This window comes from Mus pahari, chromosome 19 (genome assembly GCF_900095145.1).
Source record: "Mus pahari chromosome 19, PAHARI_EIJ_v1.1, whole genome shotgun sequence".
Classification (NCBI taxonomy): domain Eukaryota; kingdom Metazoa; phylum Chordata; class Mammalia; order Rodentia; family Muridae; genus Mus; species Mus pahari.
Genome location: NC_034608.1, coordinates 32,477,309 through 32,504,622, shown reverse-complemented (window position 1 = coordinate 32,504,622; position 27,314 = coordinate 32,477,309). Strand labels below are relative to the sequence as shown.

General features: G+C 46.0%; 2 protein-coding genes across 4 annotated transcripts in view; one reads left to right on the top strand and one right to left on the bottom strand.

Moving 5' to 3' along the window:
* Dlgap2 (DLG associated protein 2) overlaps window positions 1-16,029 on the bottom strand; it is a 724,183-nt gene extending 708,154 nt beyond the window's left edge. For 2 of the 3 annotated variants that reach the window (XM_021218882.1, XM_021218881.1), the window contains exon 1: window positions 15,757-16,029. Coding sequence is in view for 2 of the 3 variants with exons in the window: in XM_021218881.1 (XP_021074540.1) it covers window positions 15,757-15,774 (18 nt within the window). In the remaining variant the exon portion in view is untranslated. The remainder of the gene's footprint in view (window positions 1-15,756) is intronic. The other variant, XM_029532253.1, reaches the window with a different exon arrangement.
* A 5,360-nt stretch (window positions 16,030-21,389) lies between these two features.
* The window catches only part of Erich1 (glutamate rich 1), a 64,153-nt gene continuing 58,228 nt past the window's right edge, over window positions 21,390-27,314 (top strand). The window contains exon 1 of the mRNA XM_029531993.1: window positions 21,390-21,462. Within this exon, the coding sequence (XP_029387853.1) occupies window positions 21,441-21,462 (22 nt within the window). The 5' untranslated portion in view covers window positions 21,390-21,440. The remainder of the gene's footprint in view (window positions 21,463-27,314) is intronic.

The window sequence follows — 27,314 nt, the reverse complement described above, 5'->3', positions numbered from 1 at the left end:
GACTGCATTCTCTGATTTCCCCTAAGGACCTTAGTGTAAATAAGTCCTAACTCTATTAGCCAGAAATGCAGAAAAGGAAACAAACTCACTCCCCTACACGGGATGGGTCTCTGAAGTGTATTTAAGTTGTTGTTCTGAGGTACACAGCAGCAATTCTTCAGAGAAGTGAGCCTTATCCTTTCTCTGTAGAGAAGTAGGAAGATCTTTGCCATATTGTCACACCAGGTGTAAAATGTCGGGTTTAGGTCCCACCCATAAAGATTACCTAACTTTTCAATGGCTCTGTGTTACCTGTCTGCAAAAGAGGGATGGCTGTCCCTGACTTAAGTCCACCAACCTCAAAGTCTCTCTAGTTTGTAACTGCTTGGTCTTTTAAGAAAAAAAAAAATCTAAGAGAAACAGACAGTGGAGCAGAGTGACAACTTTTTGCCATTTCCAAAATTAACAGCTGGGAATAGGGACAAGCATGAGTCAATTCTCATAGTTACCCACCACCCTCTCCTACCTCATTCACAACCATGACCCATTGAAGGTGCCACTCATCCTTTGGACCTAGGTGTCCCCGCCCACCTCTCCCCGCCCACTTGCTCCTCACACACCCACTAGCATGGGTCCGACTGAACTAGCAAGAATGCCTCACGATCCTCATCGCGAAGCTCCATCAGCACGGAACACATATTGCGCTGGGAGATGGCTCAGTCAGTGAAGAATTTGATGAGCATGCTTTAGGAAATGACATAGAGTCAGTAAAACACTTGAGCATGGTGTCTTGGGGACACAGGGCGAGCATCCTTTTTCAGAAGTTGCAGAACTTAGAGGACACGGAGGTTGATTGCTGTGTGTCTAGCCGTGCTGTCCATGAGGGGGTATCGATGAACTAAGCTCCCAGGTCACCTTACTCGAATGGTTCTGACCACCATTTCCATCTCCTCAATCATACATTTCAAAGGAGAGCCCAGAACATGCAACTCCTGGACAGAACTCACTGCACTCGGCACAGAGCACACGGTCAGAATGAAGCCAGGAAGCCAGGGCTCCTCGGTGCTGCCACACTAAGTCTCTAAAGCAACTGTGCCAGGCCGACACTCTAGGAGCCTCCGGACCCCAACTCTCTGCTTGCCTTGCTCCGTACAACCTTCATGTCTGTGCTTCCCACCGGACCATGGGATTTTCAGGCCAACGGGTAAGTCTGATTCATTTTTTAACCACAGCCATGTGAACCTTCTAGACAGCTTCTCATCCAAGGGGGTACAAAGGACAGTTGCAAAGCAGCAATGGTCGCTGCAACAGGAAGTCAGGGAGGAGTCAAAGCTCAGCTCCTCCTCTTTATTCTAAATTCAGAAAAGGCCTGTCCATAGTGCTTTCAGCATGTCGGTGTGATGACCATGGACTGTTAAGTATATCATACTGTAAGAAGAGCACAGGACACACACCTCCCACACCTCCAAGATAAAAATGGATGATGCAGAGCCTAGGATTCACCCTGGTGCTATGTTCAGAGATATAGATGGTGTTCCTCTTGTGTAGTAACAAGTGGCTAGTTCTTTGTGAGGGAGAAAAAAAAAAAGACTATAAAAAAGGAAGCCAGAAGTAACAGAAACTTGAGAGTTAGTGGAAGGACAAAGTCAGGAACTGAGAAGAAGGCAAATCTCTTGTAACCCTTAATATTTTGTGATGCCCTCAAGGAGAAGATAGGGAGAGAGTCAGAGGAAGGTCCACTGCCTCTGCTTAGAAGGACAGCATGGTTAAGCTGCATGTTATTTACAAATAGCTGGCGCTGCTGAGAGGGACTAGCAATACCTGTTGCTGACAGAGGGGAAAGAGAAGAAACTTCCAGCTACCAACCATCTGGCCAGGGCACCTTCCCAGGTGGAAGAGTGGGCCCTGAGATGAAGATTTCAAAATAGATTTATTTCCAGACTGGACACGGTTCAGAAACTAAATTTAGCCAGCTTGATTTCTTTTTTAAAAATGCTATCCCATTAAGCCTTTTCACAGAGGAAGTCTACATTTCATTACAAAACAGAACACGGAGTTCTGGGATCAGCTGGAGGTCCAGGAGGGGCAGCTGCAAGGTGCACACAGTTGGCAGACACACAGTAGAGCTGAGGAGAAGGGAAGGCTCCAGGCAAATGAACCAAGGGACTCTAGCTGTAGTCACCTTGAAAATCACACATAAAAGCACTTGTGGGTCATTATTTTAAAAGATAACCCATTTGGTAAATTAGACAAAGTAACTCTTTAATTTGCCTCTTTGTTGTCATGCCTTTGTGACTCAGCCATTTCTCAAATGCTCTCCAGCTCCTTCCTTACCTATTGGTTTAAATTCTTTGATCATTTACTTATATATAAAACCTGTTCTCCTTCTTGGAGTAAAGGTGCTGCTTCAATGATCACATGCATATGGCTTATCTGGGCCAGCAAAAAACAAAAAACCTACATATTCTGTCATCTTCCTTGATCCTTTATCTCATTTAGAGACAAGGAGACCAGGCTTCCTTCGACACTTTGTGAAGTTCTTTCCTATATCCTCTTATTGGCCTCTGTCATCCCCATGACTGCAGAGACTATAGCAAAATAGGCATTGGCTTCTGGCCTAAGACACAGCTGGCCAATAGTTTTAAAGTTCTTAAAAGTGGTCATGTTACTGGGGTGACCAAAGTGGTACCCAAGGAGTTCTTTTTATTTTTTTATTTTTAATTTTTTTTAAGATTTATTTATTTATTAAATGTAAGTACATTGTAGCTGTCTTCAGACACTCCAGAAGAGGGCGTCAGATCTTGTTACAGATGGTTATGAGCCACCATGTGGTTGCTGGGATTTGAACTCTGGANAGACATCTCAGTTGAGGTATCAGGAATGCTCAGAAGAGGGGTATTGCTGATCTTTGCTGCTTTGTGGGTTCTTCTTTTTCTCATCTTTTTGTTTGTTTGTTTTGGTTTTTCAAGACAGGGTTTCTCTGTGTAGCCCTGGCTTCCTGGAACTCACTTTGTAGACCAGGCTGGCCTCGAACTCAGAAATCCGCCTGCCTCTGCCTCCCAAGTGCTGGGATCAAAGGCGTGCGCCGCCGCCGCCACCACCACCTGGCAGGAGTTCTTATCAAATTCCTGGAATCCATAAACCTGCCCCTATTTGGGACAGAAAAATCTTTGAAGGTCTGCTCATCAAGGACTTTCTGGTGAGAGGTTTAATGCCAGGTTTCTGGAAGAGGGCCCTAAGTAAAGCAGGAGTAGCCCATGGCACAGAGATTTAGATCTATACAAAACCGTATGAACAGAGACTTGGGAGACTGGTGTGGCCACAAGCCAGGGAACACCTAAAGCCACCTGAAGCTCAGAAAGACTGGAAGGAGCACATTTTTCAGACACCTGGATTTTAGACTCCTAGCAGCCAGAGCTAACAAGACTACATGTTTATGTCATTGCAAGCCACCAACTTAATGGAAATTTATTATGGCAGCCTCAATAAACTAAATACACCCTTATCCAATTTACTAGGGGAAAATAGAGTTTCAGAAAATAAAAGAATTACAAAGTAAAAGCTAACTTGGGGTAATGGAACTTTTTTTTTTTTTTTGAGTTTTTTGAGACAGGGTTTCTCTGTGTTGCCCTGGTTGTCCTGGAACTCACTCTGTAGACCAGGCTGGCCTCGAACTCAGAAATCCATATGCCTCTGCCTCGCAAGTGCTGGGATTAAAGGTGTATGCCACCACTGCCTGGCGGGGTAATGGAACTTATGTGAAGAAGTGTTAAAAAAAAAAAAAAAAGGAAACAGGGGGTTATATTATATACTAGATTATTAAACATGGGCTAAAAACTGTAGATAATATATTAGATCAAGTTCTTAGCAAAAAATTAAAAAGCATAATTACTTTGATTTGAAAATCAAGAAGATAATGGCAAAGAAGTATACCAAGAAAGAGATTATACTTATTTGTAGGCCACAGAATCAATGCTGACTGTTAACACATTAATTTATGCCTCTATATAATTGCAAGGCATTTAACAGATATTAAAGACCTAGAAAAAAATAAAATGCATAGATATAGCCCAAATATTCTCCTATCCATCCCCACATGAGGGAGAGAACAAATCCTTCTGAGGAGACGGGACTCTGAACAGACAGACTGCATGGCAAAAGTTAACAGGGGGAAAAAAATCTGGCAGCTAAGGAAGTGCATCCCCAATTGTACAATGATACACTAACCTGTGGGGGTCCCTATTCTTGTTCCCTTGAAACATACAAATGCATTTCAAAGAGGAGCCTAGCTATGTTACAGAAGAAAGATGTAAAGAAATGGGGCACTCAAGGGCAGAGCCAAGAGAGGTACACACGGCAGGCGATTCATTCTTTGGAAGGCAATTGGCGAGGCTATTAATAAATCCATACCACTGGGCATCTGGATTTAACCTAGTGCACACACAAGAATTTTCTTCTACACTACAATATTTTAAGATGATATAAGCCAGGGATCTTGGGGCTAATGAAATGGCTCAGTCAGTTAGATGCTTACCATGCACATAAGAGGACCTGAGTTTGGATCCTCAGCACCCATGTAAATAGTGGAGAGTAGTAACAGATCTATAACCATGACACCGGAAGGACAGGGACAAGCAGATCCCTAAAATTTGCTGGCCTAGTCTAAGCAGGGAGACAGGGTTAGGTTCTGTTCTTTCTCAACAGAATAGATGGAGGGAGACTGGCATTAACCTCTGGTCTCCATGCACACATATGCACATATAAACACACGAATCTTCATGCACACACAAGCAAGAACATGCATATAACAAACACACACACACACACACACACACACCACAGGACAGGTATTTCTTCCCTTTTTGATTTCTACTACAGTGTTCTATAAAGGAGAAAAAAGGTTTCTCCCTTCCTTCTTCTCCCACCCTCCCTCCTCCCAACCTTCCTTCCCCTCCCCTCCCCTCCCCTCCCTCCCTCCCTCCCTTTCCTTCCCCTCCCCCCTCTCCTGGCAACCAAAGATCCCTGTACTCATACACAATTCAAAAGCTGCATGTAATATGCAAGTGTTGTTTTAACAGTTTCCTCTGGGATTGAAACATTCCATCCAACAGGGAAGCTACTTAAGCCAAAAAGCAAACAATTCAAAATAGCTAAAGGAAGTCCCTGAAGCTGACCAGATTTACTAGGTCCCTCCCTGCCAGAGTAACCTTTAAAAGCCACAGAGAAGACTCAGAGAAACCCAGCCGCAAAGACTGAAGCCAGACCAGCTGCCTAGAAAAGGCAGAAATCAGTTGACCTGCCTGGAAGAGGTTTAGAGCAACTGAGTCACTTGGAAAGGTCACTCTTCAATCTCTTGAGCTGCCTTCAGGCTGAGCAGCAAGCTCCAGGTGCCCAGCTTTGTGAGATGTCACCATGCTGAGGTGAGCCTTGGTGATGGAGTGTCTTTGAGTCATTTCTGCTCCTGTAAGGAACCCCTCACCAATACAGCCCTGTAAATATCCCCAGTAAAATTCAATAGTTCACAACACTGACACACTGAGCCAGCTTTAGGAAGTTCACAGATGTGGAGAATGGTACTTTGTCAGTTTAGCCGAAAGGTCAAGGACCTTCCCTGCCTGTACCTGATCCTCAGTCTTTTCCGGTCCCCAACATAAGCCACTTCCTTCCAACATCCCCTCCACCTTGTTAGCCACAGAACTACAGGTTTTCTACTTAGTGAATCCAATCATGTGTATGAAAAAATGATAAATCATGAATTGTAAGATTACAGTGGTTTAATGGATTCTAAAAGAAAGGTCTACTCCCCTATATATATTCATATTCATATTCTCTCTCTCTCTCTCTCTCTCTCTCTCTCTCTCTCTCTCTCTCTCTCTCTCTCTCTCCCTCCCTCCCTCCCTCTCGTCCTCTCGTCCTCTCTCTAAGTGTACATACAGAAGCCATGTAAGACCTCCTTAAATTGCAAAACCATCACCTGCCACAGGTGGGAGGTAAATTCAGAAGTACATCCCAGACTGCTGGTTGTAAACAGGCTCCAGTCTAAGAGAGCCAAGTTTTCCCCAGGGATCTGTCCTTTGCATGGGAATAGGGGGATGAGGGACAGTCTAACCTGGAAGCAGATTAAGATTAATCAATGCCTCAAGCAGTGGCTTCTGCTCTTGGCAGTATCTGCTAGATGTGATACATGAAATACAGACTTTCAGAGATAGCTAGCAAGGTTTCTTCCCTGCAAGGGTGAAACAAGACTACCTGGGGGCATTGCCCAACTCTCTTCTTCCCCTTCTGGGTCTGTTTGGGTCTATGCCCTGCCAGCCCTGCCACAAGTGTGACAAAGACAGAGGCAGACAGATAACACCTAGAAGGTTGGGCGTACATTCCTTCATACCGCTCGCTCTCCATATGCTGTGCTTCCCTGCTGAGGATCGACTAGGTCGCCACAGAGACCTCCTTCCTGAGCAATTCGGAGCCACCATCTACAAATGCTGGAATACAGAATGTGCACCCTGGGGGGGGGGAGACACTCGCAGGCCCAGGAAGCCCCTGTGAAGTTTAATACAGCCAGAGACTTGCTTGCATTGTGTCAGCATCGCCTCAGTGTGGTTACAGCATTTGGGAACCTGATGGCTCAAATCCTACTGGCTGTCATCACCCTTTTTAGTAGAGATGACACCTGTTACCAAGATGGTGGAAGACACCACAGATCAAAAGATCCATGGTGACACTTGTAGCAACCCTACCAGGAGCTAACAAATATTCTTTATGGTTTTATAATATATACATTATTTTAACTAATTAATTTATTCACTTTACATTCTCGTATCAGCCTCCCTCTCCTCTCACACCCCCCTCTCCAGTTCCTCCCCCTTTTTCCCCCTCCCCTTCTCCTCTGAGAATGGAGAGCCTCCTGGGTATCTCTCTCACACACATACACACACTTCATCAGTCACTGCAGGACTAAGCACATCCTCTCTTACTGAGGACAAACAAGCAAGGCCAGTAAGAGGAACAGGATCCACAGACAGGCAACAACTTCAGGGACAGCCCCTCCTCCCAGTTTTGGGGGACTTGCATGAAAACCATCTGTACATCTAATACATATGGATGGAGGCTAAGACCAGTCTATGCTCGCTCTTTGGTTGGTGGTTCAGTCTCTTGGAGCCCCTAAGGGTCCAGGTTAGTTGACTCTGGTTGTCTTCCTGTGGAGTCCCTGTCCTCTTCAGGTCCCTCGATCCTTCCACAAGACTCCCCGAGTTCCATCTAATGTTTGGCTGTGGGTCTCTGCATGTGTTTCAGTCAGCTGCTGGGTGGAGCCTCTCAGAGGACAGTCTAACAAATATTCCTCTTCAAGTTGTTTTGGTGGGATTTCCTATACATGAAGCTGAATGGACTTTGATACGAACACACAAACATACACACACATATCACTAACAGCTAAACATTTGCATGTGCATGATAACATCTCTATCTGAATCTCTTCAATCATCAGTTCATTCATTTGGCAAATGTTGAATTGATGCCTTGTACCCAGGAATCTGTTAGGTGTTTGGGCTGTGGCAGTGATCGAACTAGATGAACCCTCTGCCCTCTTAGGGCATCGATCCAACCAAGAGGCTACAAATTTCAGCTACGGAGCCAGCCCACCACACTGTGGCATGCCAAACTATGTCAATGACCCCCATAGTGTCATACATTCTCCCTTCCTCTGATTCCTGTTCAGCAACATGCAGGTGGCTGACCTCACAGGACTCTACAAAAATTAAGTAAATTAACACTGGTAACTTATTTGACTAACATTTAGAAGACCTAGAAAACACTAAATATTTAGTAATGTTGCCCACTGTTGGGCAAATGTTACAAAGAAGTTACACAGCACAGGAGAAAGTCGCAAAGAAAGGGGTCTCCAAGCTTTGCCCTTCCTTTGACCTAGCAAAGAGACACAATTGTAGCAGAGCAGGAGACACATTTAGGGGGGCAGATCACTGACTGTGACATGGCATCTGGTGTGAAGTCCCTGACTTTGGATGTAGCTGTGAGGGTAGAGACTAGCCAAGAGGCCATGGTGGCGGCAGGACGTGTTGAGGGTACCAATGATGTGGCTGATGGCTACGCAGACTCCTGACTATTTGTCAGGAGGCAGGATTCACAGAGTTGAATCCTTGCCTGGCTGCCGGGCACCCTCCAGTCTTCCTTTCATGTTCAAGGACAGGGGCCTGGGGACATGGAGGTGTGGGGTACGCTATCTTGTGAACAGTTTCCTTTACTTTACAATATAGGAAGATCACACTGTAGCATTAAATATTTAAGCTCCGTCTTTTTATGCCTGTTCATTTTTTATATTGTGGCTCTATTTTAACAAATGAATCTTCTTTTTTTTTCCCTTCATTCCAGTATTATTCCATAAAACAGAGCTGTAGTGTGCATCTGACTAGCTAATCTGGAGTGTTTACAATTATTTCTTTAGAATAAACTCCCAGAAGTGAACATCCCAGAACTTACTATGTGCAAAGAAAGTTTTCTTTTGGTTGAGTGTTGTGAGGTTTAAGAAATACCATTATAGAAACGAGAAAAGGGGTAAATTGAAGAAATTTACTAAGTACCTCTACTGTTCAGCCGCCTGGGGGAAGCTGTATAACTAATGGCGGGCGTGGTGGCGCACGCCTTTAATCCAGCACTCGGGAGGCAGAGGCAGGCGGATTTCTGAGTTCGAGGCCAGCCNGGGCTATACAGAGAAACCCTGTCTCAGAAAAACAAACAAAAAAAAAAGCTGTATAACTCATCTTTCACAACAAAAATAAAACTTTCAATATAATTATAGTGATAAACCAGAACATTTTGTTTTATATTCAGAGATGTTATACCCTAAAGTGGCCCCAATATAATCTTGAAACTACCTTTCAAGCATTTATGAAAATCTCTGTCTATAATATAGATTCTATGCTACGCATTTATCAGAAAATACTTAAAAAGAGATTTGTTCAGAAACTGTCAAAATGTAATAGTGTCATAAAATATTGTTTTAAAGAGCCAAAAGTTTCCCATTGAAAGCATATAAACAAGGTATATACAACCTCATTGGTGTGGTAATAAAGTTTCATATCTCACTTACATGCACATAACTCAGAGAAGCAGTGGGTAATGATCTGACTGAGGGCCCACATGGTGGCTGTACAGTTAGGCCAGTGGCTATGGAGTTACTTATCATTCATGTCCACAGCACTATGATAGACAGTGGGGATTGGTAGTTCTGTCTTTCTCATAGCTCTCTCTCCAGTACCAAGGACAGCGAATGGCCCAGGCACCCCAGTGTGCTTTCCATTGTCCCTGTTGAGCACAAGGAACTAAGAGGATGACCTCATCTGCAATCAGGCCTGGGAAATATACCACAGGGAAGCAGTGATCAACTAGGTCTGGAAAAGTATGAAAGAAATCTGGAAAATAAATTAGGGGTTGGGGAACCTACCTCCATGGTGAAAAACCCTTGATCTTCTTCCAGGGGACCCATGCTCAGTTCACAGAACCCACCTGGCTGTTTACAATTATCTACAACTCTAGGTGTTGCCAAGAATCTGGCTCCCTCTGCTGGCTCCAGGGGTATAAGACGTGCACAGGGCACACATACATGCAGATAAAACACACATAAGACACAATTTTTTAAAAGAAAAAAGAAAAAGAAAAGAAAACATTAAGTGTAGCGAAAATGTGGTGCTCTATGGCCAAAGTGCAATACAAAGTTACAAGATGGAGCAGATGGGAGTGGGGGAGAGGGGATGGGGAGCTAACCTTCAAGAAAGACAGAGTGGTGACAGAGCAAAGAGCAACTCCAAGACAGAGCTGGGACAATCCTGGCCCGTGCTGAGCAGAATGCAGCTCTAGGACCATTCACTGACGCAAGAGATCTTCTTGGACCCAGAGTAGTGAGCAATTAAGACCGAGGACCTTTGCTCACAATGCTACCATTTTAGCAAATTTGGGGAAGACCAACGTGTAAGGCATCCCACAGAGCATGTGCTGGCCCAGGGCAGACAAACACTGAGTAAGCATCACCGGGTAGGATGGGGGAGCAAGCAGTGGCATCAAGCCAGAGATGAGTCAGAGATAACAAAGCTACCTGGATGAACCGGTTTTTAACCTCAGGACGGTACAGAAGGGTACATCTCCAACCCTTCCAGCTTCTGCTTCCAGTACAGCTGTTGGGTAAGTTATACCTAGTCCTACACAAGGCTTTTTGCTAGATAATTTTGTTCAACTATAGGTTAATGCCAGTGTTTTGAGCACATTTAAATCAGGGGAGTCTAATCTATAACGTTTGGTAGGTGCATTAAACAAATATCTGGCTTTTGGTATTTTTGATTAATGAAGAGTTTTCAGGTGGTGGGCTCATTTTAATTTTAGAGGCACTTGTTAAGAAGAAGGACTCTCTTCACATGCTGTTACCTTCATCGTGTTAAGGTCACCTGCCTTACAATAAAACTTCATGTACCAGGGCTTTAGGAACTATGGAGATGCATAAACCTCAAAGGCTTGAGTTCTTCACAGGATGTGCATCATCGCTTATATGCATCTTTGACAATGACTGTAATACACTTGTCAGTGATGCAAAGCCATGAAGTCCTGGCCATCTCGCTCTCCATCTTGCCACTGAGATAGCACGTGACAAATGGACAGACATGCATGCCCTCTTCCAGGTTATGCTTAGCCATTGTTGTCTTTAGTTCTCATTTTAGTGTGTCATAAGGCATGATCAGGAAAAATACTTCTGGACATACACAATGGCTACTTTGTTACAGCCCCAACTCTTCTTTATGTGATCTGCTTGGGAAAGACCCTACATGACTTTTATGTATTTGTGATGTCCAATGCAACAAGGCAACCAGGTAAAGGTTTGTGTGTTTTGGGTTTTGTTGCTATGACTCCGAGGGAGCTCACAGTCAAATGTAACATTCAAAAACATCTTTAACTGTAATGGTTGTCCCCTTGATGGCCCTACCTAGTTTATTAAACATTTCTTCCACGATTTTACTGGTTAAGTTCACTTAAATTTGGATGTTCCCCCCCTCCGAAGGATTGACAACCAAATATATAAATAAGCAAGAGTGCTACACTACTCTCATAAGTCAAGGTAATTTAAAATGGCTCTGCTTCCTCATAACTGAAAGAGTCAGGACATAGTGAACATTCTACAGCACCCTTCCTTCAACGCTGACGCTATTGAAGCCATGAGGTCATCCCACCAAGTTAACATGAGATCGTCCCCTTTTGGTGAAGGGTGACTAAACCACAGTGAGGCCAACCAGATTGCTAAATGCCACTCTGTTGTGTAGGCAGATGACAGCAGACCTGAAGTCAGTCATCCTTTACACCAACAGCATGAGATACCACTTGTCACCTTGTGCAGAAACAGCAGGATGAATGTCCATTAAGCACAAGAGCATATGTTTCCATATTGCCGGCTACTCTATGAGCTCTAGGGAATAATTACATTCTTTCCTTTCCAGCTGTATTCTTGTGCCTATTATTTGGTCTCCCTCAGTATGCACAGCATGGGGTATCATTTTTAAACCAACGGCTAATTATATACACAAAGTTACTTTAATTTTTTTTTTTTTTTTTGGCTATAATTTTATTGGCAGTGTGTGTCTCCAAATGTCTATCCCTTTCCAGACCTAACTGGTTAGATCTTTTCTTTTTGTTCCGGTGGAAACATGTAAGAAGGCAAAAGCATAACCTAGTAATGAACAAATCTTGCTCCAAAATGAAAGTTTTCACTTGGAAGCTTCTGAATAAACGAAAACCTACTCATAAAAAACACTTGGTTGCCAGGAACCAACTCAACAGGAGAATTTCCATATCTGAAACAACGGGTAAAGATGGTTCTCTCAAATAATCTTGCCCCCTGTCCTCCTTAGACAGGAGCTGTGGCACACAGCCTTATCTTTTAGAGAGATTGTAAGTTGACTACAGCAACTTCAAGTCTTCTGTCTTTTCATCCTTATCTCTGAAACATTTTTCTCAAAAGTCACATTAAAAAAAAAAAAACTTAGGTTTGAGTAGACGTCAATGTCCTTTAGTGATGGAACAACCTGACAAAGTCACATATCCTGCAATGTGCTGGGTCAGTCAATCATTCATCCCACTGTTGGAAGGAGGTGGCCCACCACAGCCACACCCATGGGAGGGATCTCTAAAAGCAGAGCCCAGTAAAGTCACACAGCATGATATCCTGGCAACCAATAAGGTCACTACATCTTCGGAGGTCAGGAAAGAAAGGCTGGATGTTAAACTATTGGCTTTTATCACACAAGCAGGAAAAGCTCCCTAGCAACACCAGATGCAAAAGCTTTCACAGGATCTCACCCCTCCAGTGTCTGTGGCAGACAGAGAACAACAGTTGTTTTCCTGGACCCATAAAAAGGGACACTACTAAGACCCTGGTGAACTGATGGAGAGGCCATCTCATGTTTAGAGAAAGTGGAAGGATCAAGGAAAATCAGCTGGCTAATTCCCATCACCTTTGCCAAAGAGATTAAGAACTAAATATACAGTGTGCCACAGCTCTGAAGCCCTGGGAGGCAGAGCTGACCAAGGGCAGCTGCGGCTTCCACACCAGCCTGGGAAGATCCCACACCTGGTCAGAATCAGAGTGCTGACACTTGGCCTCCTGATAACCTGGCATGCTTCTATTGTGAATACCAGTGAACGGTCATGCTCAAAATGTCCACACACACGTACCAAGAAACAACTGATCATATTCAGTAGATGCCAGCAAAGCGTGAGTCCTCATAAGATGAAAAGCAAAGGCTAGGGAAAACTGTGGTTGGGTAAGAGCAATTTCATCTGCATGGAATGTTTTGCCCACTAACTTCCTGTGTGGTGAATCTCTGATTCCTTTATAGCCAACATACTGCAATGCTCTAAATATGACTTCCATCTGGCCAAAATGATGAATCACAGCTATTTTTATTGTAGCCAATGCATGATCAGGGCTTATCCATTCCAAGGGTCAATAAATAATATTTAATTAACATCTTCATAAATTCTATAATCAAAGTGTATATCATTCTACTCCTGAGGCAACTGTGATGAAGGGGTTTTTTTTTTGCCTCAAATATAATCCTAAAAGAATATTACAGCATTAAAAGTCCTGTAACACTTAATAAAACCCTAGAACTTTCTCCACAATGGATCGTGTTCTTGATACGTGAATCAAATTCTAAGAAGAATGTTTTTACTTCTAATATTCAATTTGGAATTTCTATCACTGTTGAAAAGGAAGTGGACAAAAATAGGAGATGCAACATATTGCCACAGAGGGACATACTTACGTCACTCTGGAGAAATGACAACACTGCTATTGAACCACCTGAATCACAGGCGCCCTCGAGCGCAGCAGATCAGGGATCTGCAGATGAGCGTCTTGCCTCCACCAGCCACCAACCACATAGGCTGACTTCCCTATGGCTGCACAAGCAGCAAAGGGACAGAAGCTTGGCACTGCTCAGCCTGGAAGGTTTCTCTGGGGAATACAAAAGTTCCATGGGGGAAGGGGCGGTAATTTTAATTATGTTCCTTTGAGTTACATGGCATAGCTCTCACCATTTGGTGTATTACCCTTTGACCTAAAATATAAGGTATTTACAGGTCAGAGCAAGGATAATGGCTCTACCTCTACTGACTTAACAGTGGAGATGATTTCAGAAGGGAATAGCGGGACATAAACACGGCCAGCTCATAACAGGCCATCTCAGAGAACAAAACCCATATTCACTACATCAGCCCCATGGAATGGAGAAGTGGTGTCGCTGGGGACTACTGCCCATCTTCCATTGGGTTTATGTTTCTCCCAATCCAGATGTGCTCGAGCAGCGGACTCCCGGAGGCCTGCCAGCCACGCAGCCAGATGTGGGGCGTAAAATATTCTAATTTGTTCCCTTCTGGGTAATGAAAAAAGTCACACCATCTAGAAGGAAGTCGTATGCACAATCTACAATTACCATGGAAGCCAAATCTGTGTGAGTCACCCTACTGCCTGCACAAGACAATTTGGCTACTGGAGAATCCTGATTAATGGCATTAAATGGCATTTTTAAAACACCAGAGTAACAACCTGACCTGCCAAAATTTATTATTTTTTCATCATATCACCAATTTTTTTGGCCTTGGCTATGTAACACCTTCCACAGAGAATATGAAGATGAAAATCACGTTATAACGCACTTAAAGTCTATATACTCCTGGGGAGGTTGGATTAAGTAAGTCAGCTTCAGATTTGTACACAACCGTGAAGCGGTCCTGGGTTACCTTGGGCTATTCTGAGACTCCAGGTTGTTTTCTCAATACAGATGAAATTAGTTTGTGGACTGTACAATAAGAGCCTTCTGTAAAACACAGGTGACTGGGATCCAAGGTAACAGTCAGATCTCAAGGTTGTAGGCTAATGTACCCACCTGGTCACTAACAGCAATCTCAAGGCTCCGAGTTCAGACAGCTCCCTCCCGCCTCCAAGAATTAGACGCCAGGAAAAACTGCTACGCTTTAATCTCTAGCCCTGAAACGCTCACAGCTCGGGCTGGCAGAGTTCAAGAGCGAGGGCGAATTCGCTGCCCGTTACTTTATACTCTTCATCGATAAAGGACAGCTATGGCTGATCAGTCAGTTACGCATTTGGATTTCGACCCGGGCCAGAATCCACATCCATTTGAAAAGAAGGAAGCGATATGCGGGCGGCTGGCACCACATTCCCGAAGTGGTTTGAGTTTCGGGTGAGAATCGGCGAAGCAGCGGCAGCGCTCCGGGTTCCCTTCCACCTGCGACACTCTGAGCCCGCCTAAGCACCGCTTGCTGCCCTTCCCCACCTCTTCTAACTCGGTATACAACCCCGGTCCCGGTCCCTGCCTCGGGTCCCAGCGGAGCATCTCCCGCCACCCAGCCGCTCCAGGAGGATGGGAGAGAAATCCCCTGCCCCGCCCGGCCCCACCTGGCCGGCGCCAAGCAGAGGAGCCGGTGCCTGCCGCCCCCCAGCCCTTCACCGCGCAGGGCTGTAATAATTACATCCTCATTATTTCTTCTGCGATCGTTAGGGAAAGAGCCCGAGAACAGCAACAGCAGCTGCCGGGGGAGGCTTAGTTACAAAACCCTGCGCTGGGTAGCGCTTCGCTTAGCAACCACCCCTAAAAAAGCCCCCGTGCTCCCGGCTCGCACTTGGAGAGCCCAGCAGCAGCCACCCCCTCCCAAGCCCGAGGCCCAGGCCCTGCCGGGCGCGACGGCTGTTGCAAAGGGCACAAGTGGCCCCTCCCCACCTCCGCGACCCCAGTGCCGGTACCACCAGCTCCAAGCACCTTTCATTCATTCCTAGTCTGGGTCCCGGTGGCCACCTGGGCTTGGGGGAGGGGAAACCCAGGTCGCACCCCACTGCCCCACCAGAGCCCCTCGCTGGCCGGCGCCCCGGGCTGCACCCCCTCACCCGGCCTCGCGGAGCGGGGAATTTCACACCTCCGCCTCGCTCCTGCACCCAGGGAGCCCGTGTGCCAGCAATCCTGCCGCGGGGCGCTGCAGCCCGGAAGGACCCCAGCGGCGGACCCCGGAGCACCGGACGCCCCTGGGGTTATTCTCACGCTCCCGGATCGTGTTCCAAGGAGCCTCTTAGCCCCAACGCAGCCACCCAGGCAGGGCCCACGCCGGTCCGGCTCGCAGCACCGCCCCCTCCCTGCCCCGACGGCACTCGCCACTTAGCGCCCGGGTTCCCACATCCCGGTCCCCGCGGCCCCGCGCGTCTCGCACCTTCCTCAGAGCGGACATCCTTGGGCTTTCTTAGTTCAGTGGGTGCGGAGCGACATGGCAAGGTGGCCACCCCTCAGGCCAGGCGGTGCGCACAGCACTGCCTCCAGCTCCCAAGCTCGAGAATCCTTGGGTCCGTGCGTCCAAGGTGCGTCTGTCTGTCCCCCGCTGCCGCTACCGCTTATCGCCTCCACCACCGCCACCGCCACCGCCAGCGCCACCACCGCCGCCGCGCGCTCCGACCCCGTTCGAGCCCGGCGCACGGTCGGTCCTCACGGCCGGCGCCTGCGCACTCGGCGCCCGGGGAGGCACCGGCGCACTGGGGGGCGGCCGGTGCGTGGCTCCATCCGAGGAAGGGCCCAGCGCCGCGCGCCTAGGGGGAGCGCTCAGGCCGCGGTGCGGCTGCCAATGGCAAGCCTGGCCCGGAGGTCGCATGGCGCGCACGGCCTGGGAGCCCGCGCACAGCGGGTCCCAACTGTTGCGCGCAGAGCATTGGGTCACTCCAGGACAGGGATGGTTCCCGGCGGGGGAGCGGGGAGGTCCCACACCGCATGTGCTCCATGTGTTTGTAGGTCAGCGTGGGAACCCACAAGCAAGCCAATGCGCCTGGGAAGGGCCAGCTCCATGTGAACCGAGATGTGGGATCGGCAGACGCATCGGCACACCGAACTCTGTAAGGTGAAAGCCCACTGGGCTCCCAGGTCATAGAGAGGGAGCCATGGAACATAGGAGCTCTCAGCACCGGCCACTAAGAGAGCACGGTGCTGCTCTGGGCACTGTGAAATAAGACCTCTATTTCCACCTGTTATTTCCCAGCTCTGGTAAACTGCTGCTTCTAGGCTCACAGGAACCCCCAGCACCTTGAACAGCAATCTTTATTCATAAACCCGGTCCAGACACAGGGCCGAGATGGTGTCGCACCTTGTTTGCTGCTGCAGCATTTAGAAGTATGAAGTGTGGACTCGGAAGCAAAGAAAAGAATATATCCTTTTTTTTTTTCTTCAGCGAAGTCAGGAAAACAACAAATAACTGTCTGGCAAATTCAGCAAAATTAGCCATATTTTGATGAAACCTAATTAGATTCATGGGGATATACTTTTCAGATGCACTGAACAGTCAAAAAAAGTTTCTGTGGCCTAGAGTAAAATGTGCTGACAACTAAAGACATAGTTTGGCACTGGGCTCTGGAGATATTCATTACACCTACTTAAACTTGGGCCAGTCTCTAGGCTCCGTGTAAATATAATAAGGGGCTTTCGTCTCTGTTGTCAAGAAGCTTAAATGTGACCAAAACTTAGTGAGGTGACTATTTACAGAAAGGGTGCCGAATAGTGGAGAAACAGCCCTGTATTTCCCCCAAATCCCAAGATCTTCTCCATAAAAACAGCCTCCATAAGATGTTTTTCCTATGATCAATCAACAACTTTCAAAGCAAAATACTAAGGTACACAAATAGATGGAAGATATCTGACGTGACTTTTTTTGTTTGTTTGTTTGTTTGTTTTCTGGTTTTTCGAGACAGGGTTTCTCTGTGTAGCCCTGGCTGTCCTGGAACTCACTTTGTAGACCAGGCTGGCCTCGAACTCAGAAATCCACCTGCCTCTGCCTCCCAAGTGCCACCACGCCTGGCTCTGATGTGACTTCTTTCTGGTATTTGTAGCACATTCCATTTGGATTCCACTGTCAAAAAAGGAAGGAAGGAAGAAAGGAAGGAAGGAAGATAAGAAGGAAGAAAGATGGCTTCCCAAACCTCGAATAAAAATCTAGACTGCACGTCAAGTTTAAGATTCTAATAACCACTATTCTCCCCCTGTCCATAGTGCCCCCATCGTCCGTTCTTTATTTGCCATCTCAGGCAAAGGAAAGCAGCCCAGTGACGCTTGCTGTGAGCACTTCTGGGGTGTGAACTTGTACCAAAACAGAAAGGAAGATTGTCCCCGGGCACACATCTGAAGTTATAGGAGTAACATGTGAGCATGAATGGCATTTGCTCCTATGAAGGAAATATACAGTGTTATTGGAAAAGGAAAAGGACAGGGAATGATTTGTGACCCTAGGGAAGTACCGTGTGGTGTCATTACATACAGTCTTCTCCTAGGTTTGTCCCACGGCAGGTCCCGAGACATGGATTCCAGTGATTTATTTGCAAGACTTCTATCCCTGGAAACTAAACAGGAATAAAGAGTGGGAAAGGGAAAGAAAGATAATGAAGGATGCGTCACCAGGGCGATCTTTCAGGCAACAAGGACTCCATCCTATTGAAGATTCTTCGCAGAATAGTCTGAGATACACTCCACAGTTTCTTCCATCCTCTCTCTCCCCTCGACTGCCCCTACTGAGCAACTTCAATAATATCAAAGAAAGCCATTGTAGAGTTTGAGTTGAATGGGGTAAATCCAGAAGTTGACTTCTGCCCAAGCTCTCAGGAAGCTTGGGATTTAGGACAGAAAAGAATGAGGTAAGAGAAAGTTCCAGCAGTGGGAAGAGCAGACCAGAAGACCCAGAGACAAAGAAAGACTTACCTTTTCTTCTAAATGACTAATGAAATTAGGAAGCGTTGCCTGTGCCCTGGACTGCTCAATGCCTGACCCTACCTACCCTTGGGGGTTGGAGGTGAGGTGGCACAGAGTCTATGGCACAGCAGCAACACATCTGAACACTGCTGCAAGCTCCTTTAATACCCTCCACCCACACCCCATTGGTCCCAAGAAAGCGTCTCTTCTAAACAGCAGTTCCTGATTGCCTAGCATTGTCTACACCAGCAATCCTTGGTCTCTCAGGCAGTCCTCAATTAGGTCCTCCGGCAGGAGATACTTTTAGGGCTGCGTGCCCTCCTCCCCAACGTTTACATAGACATGCCCAGCCACTCCTGCTACAAGGAAGAACTGTGAGACCATCTTGAATGAGAACTAACAGATAATGAATTGGAAGGTTCTATAACACATTTAAAGGACTTGGAATAGTGTCTTAAACACAGCACTATTTTGTGTGGGATTTTGACCGGGACATTAGGATTTTCTTCAAGTCACTTGTAGACAGAGATGTTTTTATTTTTCTTTCCCAATATATAATATTTTTATTTTATTTTCTTGTCTCATTACATTAGCTAAGATTTCTAGAATGATACTGAAAATCAGTTGTTAGAGGGAATATCATCCTGGTCCTGTAATGGGCTACAGTGAGTGTCTTTTAAAAATGTTTATTGTTTAAAACGTTTACGTGTATGACTATTTTGCTTGAATGTATGTAAATGCACCAGTGTCCATGCTCGATGCTCTCGGAGGCCAGAAGGTATCAGATCTCTTAGAAATACAGTTCCACATGGTCGTGAGCAGCCATGTGATGTAGGAAACCAAACCCAAGCTCTGTGGCAAGAGTTCTTAACCCCTGAGCCATCTCTCCTGCCCTGGGGTGATTGCTTTAGACTTTTCCAAGATCTTTAGGGTGGGTAAGAACAGAAGAGGTGGTAAGGTGGGAGGGTAAGAGTGAAAAACTGCAGGAGTGGGGAAAAGATCAACTCGAAAAGGAGACAGACTAGACGGAATCTCTCTGAGTAGATCCGTCAGGGGCAGGGGAGAGAGACAGAAGCGGCTGTGTTTCCATGGCTAGCCTGTCATCTGAGTGGATGGTGCTTGTGGTCGACTGAGCGTGATACAGGAGTCCTGGTGTCTGCTGGAGTTCTTGGGAGTGTAGAAGCTGCTGTGGTGGTCCACATCCACCATCTTCTGTTTTCCTCAACCAGCCAGCTTTTGTGTCTAGGATTCCAAAGGTGGTAAAGACCTGCCCTGAACAAACACGACTGTGAATCAGGGGAATCTCTTCTTTGACCTGGCCACTGGACAGTGGTCACTGGTCATCCCCTCTAGTCAGTCTTGGAACTCCTCGTCTCTCAGCTTTACAAAGGTCAGAGGTCTTTGTGGCTCAATTCTTAACCACCACTGTGGCCGCACGGGTTCCCTCCATGATCTCCTAAGTTTATGCATCAAAAGCCACACAGCGCACGTTAACAAAGGGCTTCCCAACCCCTCCCCATCAGCCTGAAACCCCAACTTTCCAGCTCCTGAACCCAAACTCTGAACCCATTCTAGACTTTCACTTTTCTACCACAGACCAATCTGATGAGTCAGAAAATCTCCTTGGCTTTGCCTGCAAACACACCCACACTCTGACGACTCTTCCCACAACCTTCTATGTCACAACTCTGATGCTAACGACCAACATTTTCCTTATGGCGACGGGCTGGCAATGTTGCTTCATTCGCTACAACCTCCTCTAAGTGGAGAGACTGAAGCCACTTCCTTCACATTTACATCAGGTCATTTCACTTCAAAGCTCAATGCATCCATTTTACACATTTCCGTGGAAAGTTTGAAGTTGCTTCTTCCCATGATCTTTACCAGCAAAGTAGAAGAAAGCAGCAGAGACCTATTGTTAGATACTGGTTTCTTGATTTATTTCATGATTTACTCAAAGCACCCCTTGTCCTGCTTATTTGACAAGCATGTCTTCACTGGCTACTTGGAACATAACGACCTGGAGAAATAGCAGAAACATTGGATCACGTTACCCTTAACAACCTGGCTGACTGCCTCTTAGGCATCTGTAAAATTTCGCTTGCTTGCCCACCCCACCTTGTGGTTTTAGAGTATAAAACGCAAACACAGACTAGAGCCCAACCAGGCCTTTCTGGAGCGACCCTGGCTTGAGTCCATCTGTGACATCTCTTCGCTTCCACTCTCACTGATGTCCGAGTGAGTGTTCCAGAGAGTCCTGCAATAGCAACAGCCACACCTTCTCTCCTCCCAGATCCAAACCTTCCTTAGATCTCCAAACAGAGGCAGGTAGGCTCTTTTCTGTTTTGAACATTCTCTTCATAACATCAGGTCTTCCTCTTTCATCTTCTCAAAGATGAAACCAAAAACATTTGCTCTGCATTATTTCTCTTCAAAGACGCCATCTCTTTGGAATATGGTTCTTACAGTCTTCTTGGTCATGCTCCTCTGTCTGACCTTTCATGAACGGTTATCACCAGCTTGCAGACCATGTAGAAACTTGGCAGTCGTGTTTCTGAAGACGCAGTTCGAGGGCGAAGGCTCAATGTCAACGGGGAACAAGGGTTCCAGCACGGTAACACAGCTGGGCTAAAACCAAAGTGGAAGACGACCCAAAGAGAGGGATCCGTAGACTCGAAGCAGTGGGGAGCACCTCGAGCGTGCAGGCGTAGCGGTACAACTGGCAGCCGTGATGAGGGGCGCGCGGAACGGATAGCAGGTGTCTGGGGAACCTCGTCTTGCCTCAAGCCTCCAGATCTTCCTTCTCTCCTCAGCAGCCTTTCTCCAGCTTGCACCCCAAGTTCCGCAAGTGTGCAGAGCCGGTACTATCCCCAGCTGTGTCTTGGCCCACGTCCATCACAGGGGCAAACAGCAAACCAAAGGAGCAGAGCTTTCGGCCATCTGACTTCCTCCGCGCAGGCTCCAGACCCAGGCTCCTAGAGGCAGAGTTTAAGCCACGCCCGGGCCTCATACGAACCAATCCGCCCCCGAATATGGATGATTGACATCCGGCGGCGGGGAATTCGGGTCCGGATTAGGCACTCCTAATACTGTGGGCGGGCCTACACGAGAGGAATCCGGAAGCGCCGCGCGACTGGCGGCGGCTGGGACCGGAGATCCCGGCTAGGGTCCAGTATGTCTTCTCTTCGAAAGCAGGGTAGGCAGGAAGCGCGGAACGCGAACGGAAACTGGAATCTGAGATACCCAGGGGTGGCGGACGTGGTAGGCTGATGACCCTGAGTTCTGGGGGATCGTGGGGCTGCAGAGACCTTGAGTGTCTAGGGCAAAATGGGGCAGAATGGGCCCTGAGATACCCTTCTCGTGGTGGCTTCCCCTTCCTGCTGGCTGGGTCGGGCGCTGGCACTGCCTTTAGGGGCCTTCGTTGTTCCTGGACCACACTGGTGGAGCAGAGGCCTCCGGAGCCCCTGTGTTCTCACCGGACTCTCGGACCTTCTTTGCTGGGGCGGAGCTGGCGCTTGGGGATGGGGATTGGGGTGGTGGTGGAGGACACAAGACCTAGTGTCTGGAGGGCTGCCTTTACCTAGAGCAGCCAGGCCTGGAGTTATCTCTGGGTTAGTGCCTTGAGGTCCTGAAGTGCAGTTCATGTGATAGGAGTAGAGACTATGAGACGTTTCTGTGTTTAAAACATGCTTCTCTCTTGTGAAACGGGAGGGAGGTGGGGGAGACCGCTAGTGGCAACTGTATATAGTTAATAAGTATCTGCTTAAACAGCAGGAAACTAATTTCTCGGCAAGCAAGAAAAACCATGAATAAATTAGAATATCCCCCATTCGTAACTAGCGACTTTCCACTTCAGCCTTAGGGACTTAAGTTTCACCAAACTGCATTGGGGGGGGGGGGTTGGAAGTAAGATGATCTTAGGGATCAGAAAGGACATAACCCTTTCAAAACAGTCTGATCTGATGTTATGTTTCAAACTGAACATAAGTGTTCTTTACTGAGCAGCAAAACCTTTTTCTAATCCTCCCCAGGAAGGGGATACAAACACTCTAGGTTAATAAATGTTCAGCTGTCTCCGGGGTTAACTCCACACCCTGTGCTTTCTCTTCTTGAATTCCCTTCTGTGTTCGAGACGCTTCTAAACTTGACATTAAATGCCAAGGAATTAGAACATCTATAAAGCACTTTGCCAACTTTAAAAACCTTTCTAACCTCAGTAAATTCAGGGAAAATGCAGGAAAACTTTTGGTTGTTTTCATCGGACACTATAAACTACTCTCTGAAAACAGTCTCTTTGTCTATTGGAGAGAATATATGACAGAATTATCAGGTAAAATGTAAATAGCTGGAGGATACTGTGTTTGGAGGGACGAGGATAGGTTTATACATGTTGAAAGTACAAAATGTAAGTACTCTTCCAAAGACGCTGGTGGGTTCCCAGTTCCCACGCAGTGGCTCCCAACCCTGCTGTAACTCCAGTTCCAGGGGCTCTGAATCTGGCCTCCACGGGCACCAGACACCCACAGGGTGCACATGGTGCACAGACATACATATAGGCAAAGCACCCATGTATGCAGTATATAGGTATGTGTGTGTTTAAATATACACATATGTGTGTATGTGTATATATATATGGAAATATAAATGGAATATTAACTTTTCTTCTTTTCTAAACACCACCTCCTGGAGAGCCTTGTTGCAGGGAAACAAGCTCTGAGAAGGGAAATGTTCAAGCCCTGAGTGGGAATAAAAATGCTAAGTGCTTGCAATTGGTTGAAGCAAGAGCATGAAAGCAGAGCTGATGTGCCTCGGCCCTGCCCTCCCACCTTGCGTGGAGTTATAGTTAGGAAGACACTTGGCTGATGGACAGGTCGTCACAGGCATCACTTAGGGTTCCGGTCCAGCTGTTCTTCAGGGACATTGAATCTCAGTGGTGGAGAAAGGTGGCGGGATATTTTTACCATTAAAGACAAGGTCTCATTTGGTGGCCCAGGTTAGTCTTGAACTCATAGCAATCCTTCTGCCTCAATCTCCCAAGTGCTAAGGTGGTGAGTGAGCAGAGTTGCTGGACAGTTCTGTGTGCTCTCTATAGAAATAGGATATATACATAGCTCCAAGCCAATGTTCATTCAGCAAGCTGGTGTTTGTGGAGCATCCAGTGCTGTGTGAGCTGCCTCAAGTTGGGGGTCCTGTATTAAATCCCCTCCTTGTACAGAGGGATTGATGTAATCCAAGGCTGGGCCCTAGGGTGGACAGTATAGACAAGAAAGCTTGTAAGGCATAAGTAATTGTGGTTTGTGTTTGTTTTTCTTCTGAAAAGTAGCTTGTAATCAACCTGCTAATGCATCAGTTTCTTGTGACAATTTGTAGAAAGAAAACTCTGGAAAATTTAGAAGAAGAATGTTTTGCCTCCAAAACAACTCCCATTTGAGGCTTAAAAATTAGATATGTTCTATTTTATGCTGGGGAAAAAAATGTCTGACAGTCCTGCAGGATGTTGCTTGGGTCTCTGAAAGTTGCTTACGCAACCTTGGCAAAGACTGGTTCTCCTTGGTTGAAGAGACTCACCTGTAGTTGATGGCTCAAGTGTGGGAGTAGAAACCAGAAACCAGTGGGTTCTAGGCAGAGTAGAGTGTGGATTGTGCACCCAAAACATAAAACTGGAAGTAGGCATTTAAGCCTGAGAAGGCCAGCTAGGGTGCCTCCTGGTGGTTCTATGGGGATGGAGGAGGGAGGGAGAGCATGGGAAGAAAGGTTTCTAGGAAAGACTCAGGTTGGTAATGAACGAGATACTGAAAGAGACCTAGATAGAACCTCAGGCCAGGTGCAGTGTCTGCACTGGGCAGCGTTAACCCTGGTATGGCTGGAGACTACTGAAGAAGCCCTAAAGAAAGGGCCTGCATGCATCTGGTGACCCACATGATGTCATGCAGAACGAGGCAGCAGGTTCCTATGTTTGCCTGCAGAGAAAGAGCAGCAGATGTGTAGGGAGAAGACTTAGTGTTTGAAGGACAAGAGAAATAACCAGCGGCCTAAAAAATATTATAAACAGTATAACATCCCGCCCTAAAGCTCCAGCCCAGAAAGTTTGAGTCCACAGGACAGGGGTTGTGAGGAAATGTGCTAGTGGCAGTTTTTCTTTGCTAGCCTTCCCCTCTGCTGAGCCACAGAACCCACACGTGAAAGTAAGCGGTTCTCAGCCTTCCTGATGTTGTTACCCTTTAATACAGTTCCTCAGGTGGTAGTGACCCCCCAACCATAATGTCACTTTGTTGCTACTTCAGAACTGAAATGTTGCTACTGCTGTGAATTACAATGAAAGTATCTGTTTTTTCTCATAGTCTTAGGCCCCTTTGGGGGTCCCAACCCGCTGGTCCAGAACATCCTTTCCAGTCACTGCATCTTTTATGTGGAACCCAAAATATGTCTAACTGAAAAACAATGAACTGGAAAAGTAGAATTCTTGGTCCAAAAAGTATAATCTATCTCGTGGCCTCAGTTTCTAAGTGCTGCTCACAGCCTTGCCTCCTGCCTTGGTAGCTGCGTGTTTCATAGCTCAGTCTGTCTGGGTGAGAAGGCAGTGCTGGAAGCTGAACAGTTGACAAAGGTTCCATCATGGTCTGTAACAGGACCAGCCCACCTGATCCTGGAAGTACTCTTTGCTCTCTCTCCTGCTACAATGTATTGATCGATCCCAATAAAAGCTCTTGCAGCCTTCCCTGGGACTTATCTCCTGTATGGGTAGTTAATCGTAGTTAACCATGTGGCGACTGCTATTTAAAGCCCTCTAAGAGAAGAAGCTTTGATCGAAGTGTACCCAGTTTTTTTTTTTTTTTTTAATTTTTAAGTACTAAAATTTTTTTTTAAGTTTGAGCAAGTGGAGTTTTTGTTTGTTTGTTTGTTTCTGAGACAAGGTTTGGTGGTATAATCCAGGCTGGTCATGAACAGGATTAGAATCTTAAAACCCATGGTCTCCCCGTCTCAGCCTTGGATGACTGAATTGCAAGTATGTACCACAATGCCTGGCTCTCCAGTATAGTTCTGCTACTTGGAGATAGATTCTAATCGAGTTCCATTTGAATCTTATTTGGAGCACTGTTTTTCTGTTAATTAATATTTCACAAAGCTTGCCAACTCCTATTTAAATCTCAGCTAATCGTTTTTCCACCTATGATTCTATCATTTATTGAATTAACATAATATACTGAACTTCTGAAGTAACAATGTAACCAGCTTATTCATTTTTTTTCTAGATTACAGACAAAGGTTAAATACTTTGCCTTTTTATAAGAATAAAATGGGGAGGGGAACCTTTCATCTTCAGGAACTCTGTGTAGGCTGGCATACATTCAGCCAGCTTGTTTAAACCAGTTTTTACTGAAAAGAAAGAATTCAGAGTATCAGTTTTCAATAAACTACAACAAACCTGAAAAAATTAAAGTGCCCAATAAAGTGTGTGTTTACTAAATAGTTTAAGTTGGTAAGGTAATTTGATTTGTTTTTATGCTGTAGTTTTAGGAGTGATATTTCGAGAGCTTTATCTTCAGTACAGTAGAGTTAGGTAGAAAGGGGACATGGTAAAAATCGGTGAAAGTTTCTATTTCTGGTCAGTTCCGATACTTAAAAGGCCTGATAACTCTTGTTTTCCAGTAACAAATTTTTTATGAAGTGAAAAGGGTCTGTCATGAGCCCGTTTGTTCTGTGAGGTTCCTCTGAAAACGAAGACAGAGAAGTTATATTGTAGACGCTGTTTGTTGGTATCTGCTATCAATCTCTTTTGCTTCAATGTAATTTCTGTGAGCTTATGGCTCTATCAGTCTTAGCAGCTTTTCATGAACATTACATTTTGAAATAACGCTTTCTGAATTAATCTCACTTCTTGTATCCCTAAGTCAGCAGCTGCTGGTAACAAACCTTTTCCTGGGAAGACGTAAACACGAGATACCACTGAAGTCCAACTTAGTGAACCAATGAGTTACTTACAGGATGGAACAGAAATGACTCACAGACAGCTAGGATGACCAGAGCCACCTCAGCATGGGTGACAGACAGCTCATCAAGCTGAGACCCCGAAGCACACTGCACAACCTGCAGGCAGCTCAGCAGACTGGAAGTGCCCTTTGTAGGTGCCTCATTGCCCCAAACCTCTTCCCCACAGCTCTGCTGGTTTCTGCATCTTCCAGGCAGCTAGCTGGTCTGGCTTCAGTCTTCTTACCACCCTGCCTCTCCTTACTCTGGCTGAGAAGAACCTAGTGACTGTGGTCAGTTCGGGGACTTCCGGAAGCTATTTTGATTTATTTACCTTAATGTTTAAAGAGCCTCCCTGCCAGATGAACTGTTTCAATCACACAGTTTGTTTGTTGTTTGTTTTTTGTTTTTTTCCTATGGAAATTACAATTCCCAAACAGGTATTAGTTTATTGATACTATAGGAATTTTGAAAAATTTTATTAGTCATCATTTCCAGCATCTTCCACCACTTCTCCTTTCTAGATGTGCAGTATATATTCAGTAAAGTAAAAGTTATACATTTATTCTAAATTTCAATAAGGCACACACAGAGATTGATGTGTTTATAAAGACAGAGGGGATATGTTCTATGGATGTGTGGTAAGGTGAGGGAGGAGAGGGTTCCTTGGTGGGCCCATGCTGAGGCATCCCTTCCCCCTGAGGGGCCAGCCACACAACAGTATAGTATATAGTATAGAATAGAGTTTATTCAGAGCATGGGAAGGGGAGTTAAGAGGTAGTAGAAGGCTGGCGAGATGGCTCAGCGGGTAAGAAAACTGACTACTCTTCCAAAAGTCCTGAGTTCAAATCCCAGCAACCACATGGTGGCTCACAACCACCCATAATGAGATCTGATGCCCCCTTCTGGTGTGTCAGAATACAGCTACAATGTACTTATGTATAATAATAAATAAATCTTTAAAAAAAAAAAGAGGGTAGTAGAGACAGAGAGAGAGAAGAAGAAGAAGAAGAAGAAGAAGAAGAAGAAGAAGAAGAAGAAGAAGAAGAAGAAGAAGAAGAGGAGGAGGAGGAGGAGGAG